This window comes from Dryobates pubescens, chromosome 11 (genome assembly GCF_014839835.1).
Source record: "Dryobates pubescens isolate bDryPub1 chromosome 11, bDryPub1.pri, whole genome shotgun sequence".
In the NCBI taxonomy this organism is placed as follows: Eukaryota; Metazoa; Chordata; class Aves; order Piciformes; family Picidae; genus Dryobates; species Dryobates pubescens.
This window is the reverse complement of record NC_071622.1, coordinates 15,215,253-15,229,657: the sequence shown is the minus strand read 5'-3', so window position 1 is coordinate 15,229,657 and position 14,405 is coordinate 15,215,253. Positions and strand designations below refer to the sequence as shown.

Here is a 14,405-nt window from a genome sequence, read left to right as displayed (position 1 = left end):
ATATCTGTTGGCTATTTTGGATTATTTTTTTTTTTTATTCTAAATATTTTGAGCATTTTAACATGGTTTACAAATATTCCTGCAGTTTCTCCCTGGTGCTGGCTATTTTTATCTTGCTGTAACACTATAAATGAAGATACTTCCCAGGACAGAATTTTAGACATAACCTCTGTCACCCCAAAAAGTTGCCTTGCTTTTCTTAGTCACCCTGGTAACTCCTGCAGTTGGAAAGGTGGGTGAAGTATGTGATGTATCACAGAAGGATTGTTCAGGGAAGGGAATGAGTGAAACTGAAAAGTGTTCTTGGAAAACACACTGAAGTAAATAACCAGTGTTAAGCTGTTACAAGAGAAGATTTAAGGAGCTATGAATCAGAACAGACAACACTGCCCTAGAAGAAAAGAGAGGCCAGAGAGTGACATTCCTCTTAATAAAGGAAGTCAAATGCTGCCAAGGCAGATTGGAATTCCACCAAGAATGAGGGTTTTTGTCACTATCTTTGAAGGGAATTACATTATGTCCCGTACATGGTGGACATAAGTAGAATTATATTAGATCAAGCCTTCTGCTCCTCCTCTTATTACAATGTCATCACAATGTTTCAAGTGTCTGAGAGCACAACGCCGTGTAGAACTTCAATAAGTTGATTTGCCAGGTGCTGCTATAGCAGGAGCCACATAATGCTTTTAGTTTTGGAACAGGGGCAATTACCCTGATGGGACCTGATTGGCTGTACCTTTATTTGTGGAACAGGAGCTGAAAAATTTTAGACACTGACTCTCCCAGGAATTATGCAAACCCCAGGTCTTCATTTTATTAAAACAATGACACCTCCACAGGTGTGGGAGAGGTGGGGAAGGGAGTATTGGTCACAGAAGGAATGACAGCTTGGTGTATCTGCTCATGCTATTGATTAAACTTCCTGACAACCTCACAGGGAAGTTAATTACTGGGAGGCAAATTAACATCCCTGCAAGATAATAGAGAAAACAATAATTATATTAAGAACTCAGGGGGCTAAGTTTTCTTGGCCTTAAGCCTGAAACTGTGAGCAGTGTTTTGAAGAAAGCCACCACTCTACTGCTCAGGGGCAAATAGTTTGAACCATATTGATTGAAGTCTTTATTCTCAGTGATTAAAAAGCACCTTCAACTGCCAGTGAGTCTGCTTAGACCTTTCACAAGGAGCCTTTCAATTAAGATTTCAAATGAGACACACTTTGCATTGCAATTGGGCTGTTCTGGTCAACGAAGAGAGAGGCTGTGTTGCCTGGAATGACCTGTGACATCACACTTTGTATATACCACCTACAGAGGGCCCTTTGATGAGTACCTTCACCCATCCTTCTGAATCAATGAAAACAAAGCTTATTAGAGAGTGGAGTTTCATATATTGATTTTATAAACTGAAGGAATGCTCCCAAATGAAGTTTGATTTCCAGATCTTCTTTTCAAGCATATCCTACATGCATTGGGATTGAAGAACAGTAACTGGAACAGCAATAATATGTCAGTGGATTATGGTAAGAGAGAGCTTCTGGTGGAAACTGTATTCACTGCAAATGACAGCATAGGACTCTAAATGTACTGCCTCTCTGTGATGCCAAATCAAACCTAGTTATCTGTATTAGAAGTAATGTGGTCTGCAGGAGTAAATTGGTGGTTGTACCCTGTACATATCACTGGTGAGGCTGCACTGTGAATACTGGGTTCAGTTTTCTTCCCACCCGCAAGAAAGACATTGAGGTGCTGGAGAAAGTCTAGAGAAGGGCAGCAAAGCTGGTGAAGGATCTGGAGAACAGGTTTGGTGAGGAGTGGATGAGGGAACTGGAGTTGTTTAGTCTGGAGAAGAGGACACTGAGGGGAGACCTTCTGGCTCTCTACAACTGCCTGAAAGGAGGTTGGGACCTGGTGGGGGCTGGTCTATTCTCTCAAGAAACACACAACAGGACAAGAGGAAATAATCTCAGGATTCACCAAGGGAGGTATAGGTTGGATATTAGAAGAAACCACTGGAAAGGTTCTCAAACACTTGAACAGACTGTCCAGGGAGGTGGTTGAATCCCCATCCCTGGAGGTGTTTAAAAGACACAGAGATGTGGTGCTGAGGGACGTGGTTTAGCACCAGCCTTGGTAGTGTTAGGTTAATGATTGGGCTGAAGGATCTTAAAGGCTTTTTTCAGACCAAGCAATTCTATTCTTCTATAATTGTGCAATGTCATTTGAGATTGTAATCTCAACATAGAGTCTGAGCATCAGTCTGGGCATCTTTCTTCCATTACAGTTGCAAGAAATTTCTTCTGATCAGAGTGTACATACAGCAACATCTCTGTTTACACTGACATTCCCAATTTAAATCTGCAGCTACCTTTTGCCCTTGTAATAATTTGGAACAGGTGTCAATAAGACATTTGGTACATTAGTTATGTTTTAAAGTGTAGTAGAATGCAGTTCCTCTTTTCTCTCTCTCTCTCTATTTTTTTTTGTTTGTTTCCCCCTCTTTTTCACTTCTCTCATGTACTGGAAGGATCACAAAGAACCCTGCAAACACCAAGATAATTTTTACCTAGGGACTGAAAGGCAATCTGAACACTTTTGAGAGAACATCACTGTAGTTTACACAAGAGTTATTGAAGGCATCATTTAGATCTTAGGGTTATCATTACTGCTGGTAACAAGGGAGAAGGCTGGAACCCAAGTTGATGTCTATGCACTCTGGTCAATCTGTAGGCTTGGCAGCTTAGAAAAAATTACTTTTTTACTTGTCAACTACATGACTTTGATTTGAAGCTAGCAAGAGGCAATACAAAGGAATCCCATGGTGCCCATTTTTGCTAAAGCAGTGTTTAGAAAGAATTTGAACCACAGCAAGAGAGAAACTGTGATTTATTTTGATGGAAACAAAATTATATTAGTTTTTTTTTTTCTGACTAAATAGAGGGATTGATAAGGTTAAACATCACAGACAATGCAGACTTGCTGTAGTTTCGCTGGAGACATCCATCAGAAAGAATCTGACACATTGTAATCACAACGATATTTTAAAGTGTTTGTCTGGTGGAGAGGAGGAGAAAGAATAAACCACATGAGGGACACTGGTTGTATTCCTTAATGCACTGTTGGGAGACAGTAATATGATCCATAATTAAAATTATTCCAGAATTTCAGCTGACAATAGTGCATGAAATTAGGAAAAAGCTAGCCCTTATCTGATGATGCAAAATTCTTTTCCCCCAGGTTTTCTGTGTCTGTGCTGCAACTCATATTTGATCTTGGTGACTTGGATTTGTCAGCAGCTCTTATCATAAAATGTTCTGTCAAACAAATGTCTCAGATTTCTGTCTTCAACACTGGAGAATCTATTTCAATTTATTTACTTTTTAAAATATTATTATTATTATTATTATTAACCAGCTGTGCAGATGAGCTTCAGTTGATTGTCTAGATCAATGTCAAGAATGACAGAACACTAATCCTTCTTTTTTTTTTCCAAGACTGGCTTTGAGTTTGGTTTAAATAAAACAGATTTTTAGATCTGGGAAGATGTTCTTAGTGGAAAGAGCCTTTCTTGTTTCAAAGTTGACATTTTGCAGTCTGCTCATACTTCCTGTGGGAAAATATGAACTGAAGGAGAAGGGAGACAGTTCTGAAAGGGCATCACCAAAATATGGTGGTTTCCCACATTTTGCAATATTGAAGATGGAGATATAAATTCATGACTCTATCAAATGGATAATTCTCTAAATCTCACTGAAGATTATGGAATGCTGGGTTGTGAGGGACTAAATATTGTCTCTCTTGATGTGATGCGACAAAGATAAAATCACCTGTGCTGCTTGCCCAGCCAATAGCTGATGTGTATTGGGCAGATGCCACTGGATAATGACTCTCTGGAATGTGCATAAACCAGACTGCAGCTGCCCTGGAAATAATAGGCAGAGACCGCTGCTATTGATACTCTCTGGAATATGCATATTCACCACATGGACATATAACTAAAAACTGTATAAAAGACCTGAGTAACTACTGGCTCGGGAGAAGGAAAGACCAGGGCATTGCTGCTCTGAAGAAAAATGACGAGAGTACCAGGAGAGAAGAGGACAGACACAGGAGAAAAAGACATCACCATGTAGCCTGGAGGCAGCAGACCAGGAGGAACCCTCTCTCTGTGTCCTAAGTTCCGCCTGCTGCATCTCATGGAGCTGAAAAGGCTGCTTGGACTTGGACTTGGTCTTGGACTTTGGGGTCTCTCCCCTCCACCACCGGAGGACAGCACAGCCAACAAGGATGACCTCTCCTCCACACCAAAGCTGCAGTAGCGGTCCTCCACAGACCCAAACTGTCTTGGGAGGTAAGGGGTGTGGTAATACAATTCCTTTCCTCTTCTCTTGAGCGTGTCCAGAGAAGGGTAATGAGGCTGGTGAAAGGTCTCAAGCACAAGCCCTGTGAGGAGAGGCTAAGGGAACTGCGGTTGCTTAGCCTGGAGAAGAGAAGGGTCAGGGGAGACCTTATTGCTGTCTACAGCTACCTGAAGGGAGGTTGTAGCCAGGTTGGTCTCTTCTCCCAGGCAACCAGCACCAGAACAAGAGGACACAGTCTCCAGCTGCGCCAGGGGAGGTTTAGACTGGATGTTAGGAAGAAGTTCTCCATAGAAAGAGTGATTGGCCATTGGAATGGGCTGCCAGGAGAGGTGGTAGAATCCTCATCACTGGAGGTGTTTAGGAAGAGACTGGATGGGGTGCTTGGTGCCATAGTTTAGTTGCTTAGATAGTGTTGGATGATAGGTTGGACTTGATGATCTCAAAGGTCTTTTCCAACCTGGTGAATTCTATTCTATTCTATTCTATTCTATTCTATTCTATTCTATTCTATTCTCTCTCCCTCTTCTCTCTCTCTGTTTTGTCTCTCTGTCTCTCCTTCTGATCCATCCACTTTATTCTGTTAATAAACAGCCTCAAGGGCTGTTGATATTTTGGCCTTGTTTTTGCCTCTAATTTCATAACATGGGAATATTCAAAAGAACTGAGTCTCTTTCCCTCTCTGGACCAAGACATGGGCATGATCTCTCCTATTACTTTCTGCAGATTTTACATAAAAGTAATTATATAAGATGTGATTGCTACCTCCAAAAAAAAAAAAAAAAAGAAAAAAGAAAAAAAAAGAATGGTATGGCTGAACCTCCTCATCTTCAGTTGTACCAATATTTAATTCAGTAATAAGCTTATCACCATTCCTTTTAGAACCTGCTTTCTTCAACCTTTTAAATCCAATTCTTTTATACAAGGGATTTTGGGAACATCATTAATTCAGTCATTATAAAGAACTGGAAAAGTATAATTGAGCTGAGGAAGCAGGAGTCTGAAGTCCCAAAGCAATCTGTGCTGATGCAAACAAGAAAAGTTTGCTAAGTTTCTGTGTAGTTCTGTACATTGAGTGAGGATTCAGATCTCATTTTTAGGTGAACCTTTCAAAACTGTGGATTTTTTCAGATGATTTTAAGTCTGTCCATGTAAAGGGTAACCAATGCTCAATAGCAAGACATCCTGGAGTTATTAGGGAATTATGAAATGCATTAGACATGAAATCCAAATCCAGTGAATCCAGGGGTTTAAGAAGAAAACAGCTTGCAACAGCAATTCACTTCAGCTAGCACTTTGCAATCAAAGCCATGATGGAGGGTGGATGAACAATGAAAAACAGTTTCAGCAAATATTAATGTGCAAGTTATTATCAATGTCTTTTGGCTGTGCTTATACCACTTGCACTTTCTGTGATACTGAAACTTACCTTTTGAAATATCTCTGTAAAGCAGATGCAGAAGTGATTGAAAAAAACCCCCAGCTCTATATTCTGAGAAGGTTGCCTTTTAAAGCTGGAGAAGGATATACTCCAATAAAGTTATAGACTGACTTTTGGTATTTAATCATGCCTGTGAAGCCTCATGTCTGGTAACACAAACAGCTTTTTGTGTTCAGTGGGCCAAGCTTTGCAAGACCCTCCATGGCTCTGGCTCTGACCTATTTAAGCTGGTGCAGAACATTTAAGCACATAAGTCAAATCTAGGAAGTTAATGGACTACAAATGATTAAAATAAGCACATATTTCAGTGCTTCACTGAGTCACCTTTAAGCTCAACTGTGACAGCAAAGTTTCTGTCCAATCTGTTGTAGGCATGATACTTCCTTCCACAGCATTATGTGTTTAAAGTAAATGTTTGAAATAGTAACTTTCCCCTTTCAAAGCAGCTTCAAAAATTGCCCTCATAATATTTGTTGTGCATCTCCTCATCCCCTGGTAAGCAAGGGAAGAAGATTTAGTTTCCTTCAAGGGCAAAAACAATTCGACTGCTCAGCACTTAGGAAAGACGCAACAACAAGGCAGCGAGCTGCCACTGTGTGTGTGTGCTGTGCAAAAAACAAATGCTTGAATGGAAGATTTCCCTTTCATATTTCCAGGAGGTCTCATAAACACAAGCAATAATTAAAAAAAAAAAAAAAAAAAAAAGACATTATGAAAAAGCATTTTTGCCACCTTTTATTGTTTGAACAACCCTGTCATCCATGTCCTTATTTATTTTAATAGCCTTTTTAATTTCGAAGAATGAAATTAACTCGCCACATGGGCTGCCACAAATTTCTTTTAGATGTCACTGAGCAGATGACTTTAAAAGAATATTGCTGTCATTTTAATTGTTTAAATGAAGTGGCCAGATTTCCAAAGGCACTCTGCAGCCAAGCACAACCGGACTATGGTACAGACACCAAATGATCATGTTCTGATCCTTGCTGTCGGAATTCAGTCAGTGGATTTTTTTGGGGGGTCTTCATGCTCTTGTGTTTTGAGTCTTCATGCCCATCTGTTTTAGAGCAGTGGGTCATAATCTCTGTAAAAACCTAACCTGACAGTTAGTCATCAGCTGAGCTGTACATCAGACTTTGCTTATTTGAATGTTATGTCTTACCTAGCCATTCCCAAAAGCTTTCAGTGAAGTGTAACAAGACAATATGTTCACAGACTTATGGAATCACAGTATTGCTGATTGGTGGGGATTGGAAGGGACCTCTGGAGATCATTCAGTCCGACCCCCTGCTAAAGCAGAGTCACCCACAGCAGCTTGCCCAGGATCACAATGTCCAGGTGGGTTTGGAATCTCTCCAGAGAAGGAGACTCCACAATCACTCTGGGCAGCCTGCTCCAGAGCTCCAGCATCCTCACAGCAAAGAAGTTTTTCCTCATCTTCAGATGGAATTGTACAACTTAGAGTCTACTTTTTGCCTGTTGCCCCTTGCCCTGTTACTGACTTCCACTGACAAGAGTCTGGCACCATCCTCTTGCCCCGTACACTTTAGCTCTTGCTGAGCATTGATCAGATCCCCTCCCAGGCTGCTCTTCTATAGGCTAAACAGCCCCAGGTCTCTCAACCTTTCCTCATAGGACAGGTGCTCCAGTACCCTGCACACTGTTGAAGGCGTCAGCTGGAGTCTCCTATAGGTCCCTATATCTCTTGAACTGGAAAACCCGGTACTCCAGATATGGCCTCAAAAGGGCAGTATAGAGGAAGGGAGAGAATCTCCTGCAACCTGCTGGTCACACTCTTCTTACTGAATCCTATGATACCATTGGCCTTCTTAGATGCAAGAGCACATTGGTGGCTCATGGTGAACTTCTTGTGCACCAGCACTGCCAGGTCTTTCTCCACAGAGCTGCTTCCCAGGCTGTCAATCCCTAATCTCGACTGGTGAAGGGGATCGTTCCTCCCCAGGGGCAGGACTCTACACTTGTTAAGGTTCCCTCTGCCCATCTCTCTAGCCTGTCCAAGTCTTGCTGAATGACAGAATAGCCTGAGGGAGATGCCATCCATTCCTCCCAGTTTGGTATCACCAACAAACTTGCCAAGGCTCCACTCCATCCCTTCATCCAGGTCATTGATGATGGTGTTGAATAAGACTGGGCCCAACCCTGACCCCTAGGGAACACCACAAGCTACAGGCCTCCAATTCATCTCTGCACTGCTGGCACCATCTTCAACACTGCTGTAACCACAAGTCCTACCTACTTCAAAAATGTAGTAATTTTTTCAAGGGATCTTTTGATACTCTCTGCTGTGTGAAACCAATTAGTGCTCGAGGGATGAGGTCAAAGCTTTTTCCTAAAATGGAAAGATAAAGTTTACTGAGAAGAGGAGGTAGGAGGAGGAGCTGGACAAGTCTCTACTCCTAGAGCTAGAGGCAGAAGGGATGCAGGAAAATAGTAACTATTAGAAGAACAACGCATTATATAATCACAGAATCATAGGATCTATAAGGTTGGAAAAGACCTCAAAGATCATCAAGTCCAACCTGTCACTCAAGACCTCACGACTACTAAACCATGGCACCAAGTACCACATCCTAGCCCCTCTTCTCCCCATTGACAAGGTGGGGAGAGTTACAGGGGAATTAGTGAAGTCTGCAGTGATTTAATCCAACTAACACAGGTGACCTTGAATACTTCCAGGGAAGTTTTGGATGCTCCCTCCCTGGAAGTGTTCAAGGCCAGGTTGGATGAGGCCTTGAGCAATGTGGTCTAGAGGAAGGTGTCCCTGTCCATGGCAGGGGAGTTGGAACTAGATGATCCTTAAGGTCTCTTCCAGTCCAAACCATTCCATGGTTCTATGATGACTCCATATTCTGGAATCTCAGTGAAACTTAGTGGTCTGTGATTACCTAGAGATTAGATTGTCTAGTTGTCCTTTTAAGCTACATAGTCCTGTGAAAAGCTGGTTCCATGCACATTAAGAAAGAGTAAATGGAACACTGCTTGATTCCATTAGAAGTGATATTTCTGGGCCACGTGTTAGATGCTAAGAACACAACTTCTTGGACTGATGTTCTCAGAGGTAATTTTGCTTACACATTAGTTCAGCCAAAGACCTCGAGAAACTAATGAAATCTGTTAATAAAGGCTGAACAGCTTTAGTATGGATTTTTGATAAGGAAACATCTGCTCATTTGCAAGGGTAGTAGCTGAGTCTGGAGGCCACAAGATATGATAAAGAATAAGCAGATGGTTCAGAGTAAATAATTAAAGTAGCTCTTGTAATTTCTTTGAGAACTTGGTACATACCCTGGTATTAAGAGGTTATATGAAGCTCATTGAGCTAATAGTGATCAAGTACGTATTGCTGGAGGGCAGCTAGGGAGATCAAGGCGGCAGCCAAATTTACTGAGATAAATAATACACAGCTCTGTGTCCTCCAAAATGAGATTCAAGTAGTTTAAAAGTGCCAGAACAGCCTGAGTGAAATGAAATCTGCAGACAAGGATGAATGATACATTGTGAACTGGAATATGTTTGAGTCTCTAGTCTATAATAACCACAGTTGCTCAAAAGAGAATTGCCACTGCTGGCCCACCAGAACTGCAGACCAAAGTCCTCCTATGTTCTTTGATCACAGAGTAACAGAATATTTGAGGTGGGAAAAGATCTCTAGTCCAAACCATTCCTCAAGCAGGACCACCTCAACCCAGATGCCTGGGACCACGGCCAGTCAATTTTTTTAATGTCTCCTAGAGGAAGACTCCACAACCTCCTTAGGGCAACTTGTGTCAGTGCTCAGTCAGGGTAAAGAAGCCTTTCCTGACGTTCAGAGGGAGCCTCCTCTGTTGCAACTTGTGCCCATTGCCTCTAGCTCTATCACTGGGCACCCCTGAAAAGACCCTGGCTCCATCTTCTTCACACTCTCCCTTCAGGTATTGATCTCCATTGGTAAGGCCCCCTTGAGCCTTCTTGTTTCTAAGCTGAACAGTCCCAACTCTCCTGGCCTGTTCTTATCACTTTATCATCTTCAGAAACTCTCTCCTGTATGACCCTGTCTCTTGTACTGAGCAGCCCTGACTGGGACACAGTATTGAAAGTGTAGCTTCATCAGTGCTGAGGAGAGGAGATGGATCCTCTCACTCAAACCTGCTGACAGCAATCCTCCTAACACAGCCCAGGATACCATCAACCTTTGCTGTAAGGTCATGCTGCTGGTTCATGGCCAACCTGGTGTCCACCGGGGCCCCCAGCTCCTTTTTTCCCAAGCTGCTTTCCAGCTTGGTGTCTTCCAGCATGTCCTGGTGCCTAGTGCAGGGCTCCACAGGTGCTTTGGACTGCTTGAATTTCATGAGGTTCCTGACATGATACCTACTCTCATTTCACCCAATCTTGTGTTTATCTAACATGATTACTCGTTGCAGTTCGACATGTATGCAGAGAGTGGCCATGCTAAATTAGTACCATTTTACAGTTGGTAGTGCTCAGGACCTTTGAGATTTAACTACACATACTTTTTTTTTTTCCTTTCTTTTTTCTTTTATTTTTATATATCTCATGATTTAGAAAGTAAACCAATTTCATATGCTGCCTATTTTGGAAGAGAGGAGCAGGCTGTAGAGAAAACCATCCTGTTGCTATTTTTATTTTCTTTGTTTTTCCCTTTTCTTTATTTTGTGAAATTCAGATGGAGAAAACTTTCAAAGGCAGAAACTAGATTTAGCTACTGATTGATTTCAAATGGGATTTGGGCACTGAAGGCCTGCCATTTTTTTTCTTAAAACAATACCAAAAATCTATTCCTCAGTTGTTTTATCTTGAGCAGCCAGAAAGAGATATAACAGTGACAGCAACCAAGCCACCTTAAACAGAATATTTACTTCTTCCTCTTTAGGCTGAATTCAGCCTGTAGATAATGTCTGTGACCTCATGTGAACCCAGTAAGATATACAGGTCTATCTGAAGGGACAAAATCCATTTGTGGGTTTTCAGAGGACTGTTTTGTTAGATGTAAGGTAAGAAGGGTTTGGAAGGGAGAAAAGTTAGAAAATGAATACACTTGTATTTAAGTTTACTTGAATCTGGAGTTCATGGTGTCAGGGATGGAAATGGTTCATTCACACCTCTGCAGCCCCCTGATCATCTTTGTGGCCTCCTCTGGACCTGCTCCAACAGTTCCATGTCCTTCCAGTACTGGGGCCCCTAGAACTGCACTCAGTGCTCCAGGTGGGGTCTCACCAGAGCAGAGGAGAGGGTCAGAATCCAGTCCCTGTCCTGCTGCTCTCACTGCTTTGGATGCAGCCCAGGAAATGTCTGGCCTTTGGGCTACCAGTGACCATTGCCAGCTCATGGTGAGTTTGTCATCAACTGACACCCCAAGTTTTTGTCACAACTGCTTTCAAGCAAAGGATATAAAAAATTAATGTATGCATTGTCCTGTCACACTTAAGTATTTTACTGATATTTCTTATTCTCCCCACAATTTTTCCCATGACCATTGGATAATCTCCTTCCCTCTTTCTTCTACTGACTCTCTTTTTCTCCAATGTGATTAAAACTGGTATTTTTTTTCTCTTTTTTTTTTCCTGTTTATTCCTTATCACCCTCATTTCTTTCTTTTTGTTTTTTTTTTTTCTTTCTTCACAGTGATTTGTCCCAGGTCTGCTGAGCTCTCCTTACTTTTCTCACCATCTGGCTAGACAGCTGTTACTGATATCACTGAGAAAATGAGTTGTGAGAACAGTTGTTCAGAAGCTGATTTTACCTGCAGTTCCCATTCTCTATGGGACTGGAAGTTCTGATGATCAGGAAGGGTGAAATGATGGATGAAAAAAACCCTCAGTGTTTTAAAGAAAACTAATGTGGCACAAATGTGTTGTAGAGACAATATGGTTAAATTCAGTTTGAAGAGAAATCACATAAAGAAGTTACCAACTATGATGGGATGAAGGATTAACTACTTGGTAAATCAAGGGCTGGGTGCACTTCATGGTGTCATTGGAGGGACAGGATTAAGGGGAAGGAGAAACTCTGACCTGACACTGAAAACTGGGTGTGAAATGAAGCAGCTGTTTCAGCTAAGTCTGTGGTGGTCTGCTTCCTGCCTCCTCAGTATGTTTCCTGCTCTAACAGGAACTAATTCCTCACAGCACTGGTCTCCACAAAGCAGATGAATATACAGATACAGCTGCCTAATTACTAATGGAATTGTATTGCCTGCTGACCATCATGAGGTGAAGACAACACTTAGTAGCAGAAAGTTATAATAATTGAGACTCAGATCCAGAATTTTAAGTAAGTTTGGATTCAGAAGTGCAAATTATTCCAGAGATTTCAGGTGGAATCTGTTGGACAAATACTTTTTTTGTGAGATACAGTCAAACAGACAAAAATGTTATAAACCACCTCACCTGATTCTTCAAATTCACTGTTGTATGCATTCCAAGTCTCACTTATGCGGAGCAGGTTTTCTTCCATGGCTTGAATGTCCATGTAGGGACAATTGCACTCTGGGAATTTTGGACCACACTGACACCAGCAGTCATTGTCCTTGCAGATGAACTCCCCCTCTGAATTGCAGGCAATGTAGCTCAGAGCAGCCTGGACAAAGTGTTCTTGCAGATACTCAGGCAGGATGACCTGAAGACCTGAAGGAGTCAAGGATTATGGTATTAAATGCAAAAGGAATGCTCAAACCAAGTAGTTTCTACCACCTGCCTAACAAGCAAAGATTAATGCAAAAGGACATTATATGGATTTTTTTTTTTAGGACAATTGACACAACTGTCTAGCATTTGCACTGTCATATATCCACTCCACTAACTACTAACTTCTGCTCCTCAGAGCATTTACTGGTATCATTTATTTCTAGAGGGACCGTCAAAAACAGAAAGAAAGGATTCCATGAACTTCTGCTTGTAAATGACTGATGAAGGAACAGCCTTAAGAAGAGCTTTACAGCAGTGAACTATGCAGCTGAATTAAGACCTAGGTGCTAGCAGCTAATGTAAATTTTGACAGTGCTGATGAAGGGAAAGCAGCCCTGAAAGACAGAGTAAAGTTGACAGTATGATTGAGAAAAAGAGGTGTGAAGATAAATGTTGCCACTCTGTATTGGGCTTGTTTGCCACATTGCCTTTGACACGAGATAAAACTTGTCTAAATAACCCTGGATATGTCTTCATGGCTCTGTAGAGACAAACTAAGAACAATGGAGAAAACTGGGTTGGAGGAAATTTTAGGAAAGTGCAATTCCTATACTGGGGGGATGGAAAGGAAAGAGGGGAAAGAAAGCACATGGATGTTTTAAGAGGAGGATAATCTTTCCTTGGCAGCTGTTCTTAATAGTCAACAACTGCAAACTGTGTGCCCAACTGATTTATGAACTAGCTGTATTGATACCCATAACTGCAAAAACTGTATTCTTCTCTCATTCTATATACACAGAGGCATGCAGAAGTACATGCATTACAGTGAATTCAGTATGTTTTCATAGTAACAAAGATAAGTTGTTCATGCTATGTTTGTGTAACTGAAAAAAGCAACTTCTAACGGCCTAATACCCTGGAGAATGACTTAAAAATGTTACTCTACCTAATATGCAGGTTGATACATGCATCTACTTTTTCCTTTCCCTTTCCCTTTCCCTTTCCCTTTCCCTTTCCCTTTCCCTTTCCCTTTCCCTTTCCCTTTCCCTTTCCCTTTCCCTTTCCCTTTCCCTTTCCCTTTCCCTTTTCCCCTTTTCCTTTCCCTTTCCCTTTTCCCCTTTTCCTTTTCCCTTGCTTTTGCTTTCCATTTTCATTTTATCTCCTTCCCCTTCCCCTTCCTCTCCCCCTTCCCCTTCCCCTTTCCCTTTACCTTCCCCTTCTCCTTCTCCTTCCCCTTCTCCTTCCCCTTCCCCTTCCCCTTCCCCTTCCCCTTCCCCTTCCCCTTCCCCTTCCCCTTCCCCTTCCCCTTCCCCTTCCCCTTCCCCTTCCCCTTCCCCTTCCCCTTCCCCTTCCCCTTCCCCTTCCCCTTCCCCTTCCCCTTCCCCTTCCCCTTCCCCTTCTCCTTCTCCTTCTCCTTCTCCTTCTCCTTCTCCTTCTCCTTCTCCATCTTCTTGCTTCTTTCTCTTTCTATTTTTTTTCTTTTATACAATTACTATTATTTTTCTAACAACTGAGTTTTTAATCTTCCAACTTTTCTTAAAAGCCTCAAAAGGAGACTTTGGACTCTGTTATTTGGAGTCTTTGGCGCCCTGTGGCACTCCTGCAGTGACTCCATTCGTTTCAGCAGGAAAGTCGCACGAGGAACAAGCCACTGCCCAGTGTGGCAAGGCAGACTAAGCACACAAAATGTCACTTCCCACTAGGTGGAACCTGTGGGAATTTGGGCTGTTTAAAAGGTGTGTGAGCAGTTGCTAAATAGGGCTGTAATAAATGAAAAGCATTATTCAAATGATTTTCTGATTTGTACAGAAATTGTTTCTATTTCAGAGGCAAAATGAGTTACTGACATTTCCTTTGCGTTGTGCAGGACACACTTGCTGCACACACAAAAATTAGGAAAATGTCCTTTTATGAGGTAGAAGAAAGGAAAACAAACAGTGTGATAAATGCCATCCTGTTGCAA

The 14,405-nt window shown here is 41.9% G+C and overlaps 1 protein-coding gene across 2 annotated transcripts in view; it reads right to left on the bottom strand.

Moving 5' to 3' along the window:
• The window catches only part of BRINP3 (BMP/retinoic acid inducible neural specific 3), a 232,250-nt gene that overhangs the window by 55,602 nt on the left and 162,243 nt on the right, over positions 1 to 14,405 (bottom strand). For both annotated transcript variants that reach the window (XM_054165573.1, XM_054165574.1), the window contains exon 6: positions 12,206 to 12,442. In XM_054165573.1, coding sequence (XP_054021548.1) covers positions 12,206 to 12,442 — 237 coding nt within the window. The remainder of the gene's footprint in view (positions 1 to 12,205; positions 12,443 to 14,405) is intronic.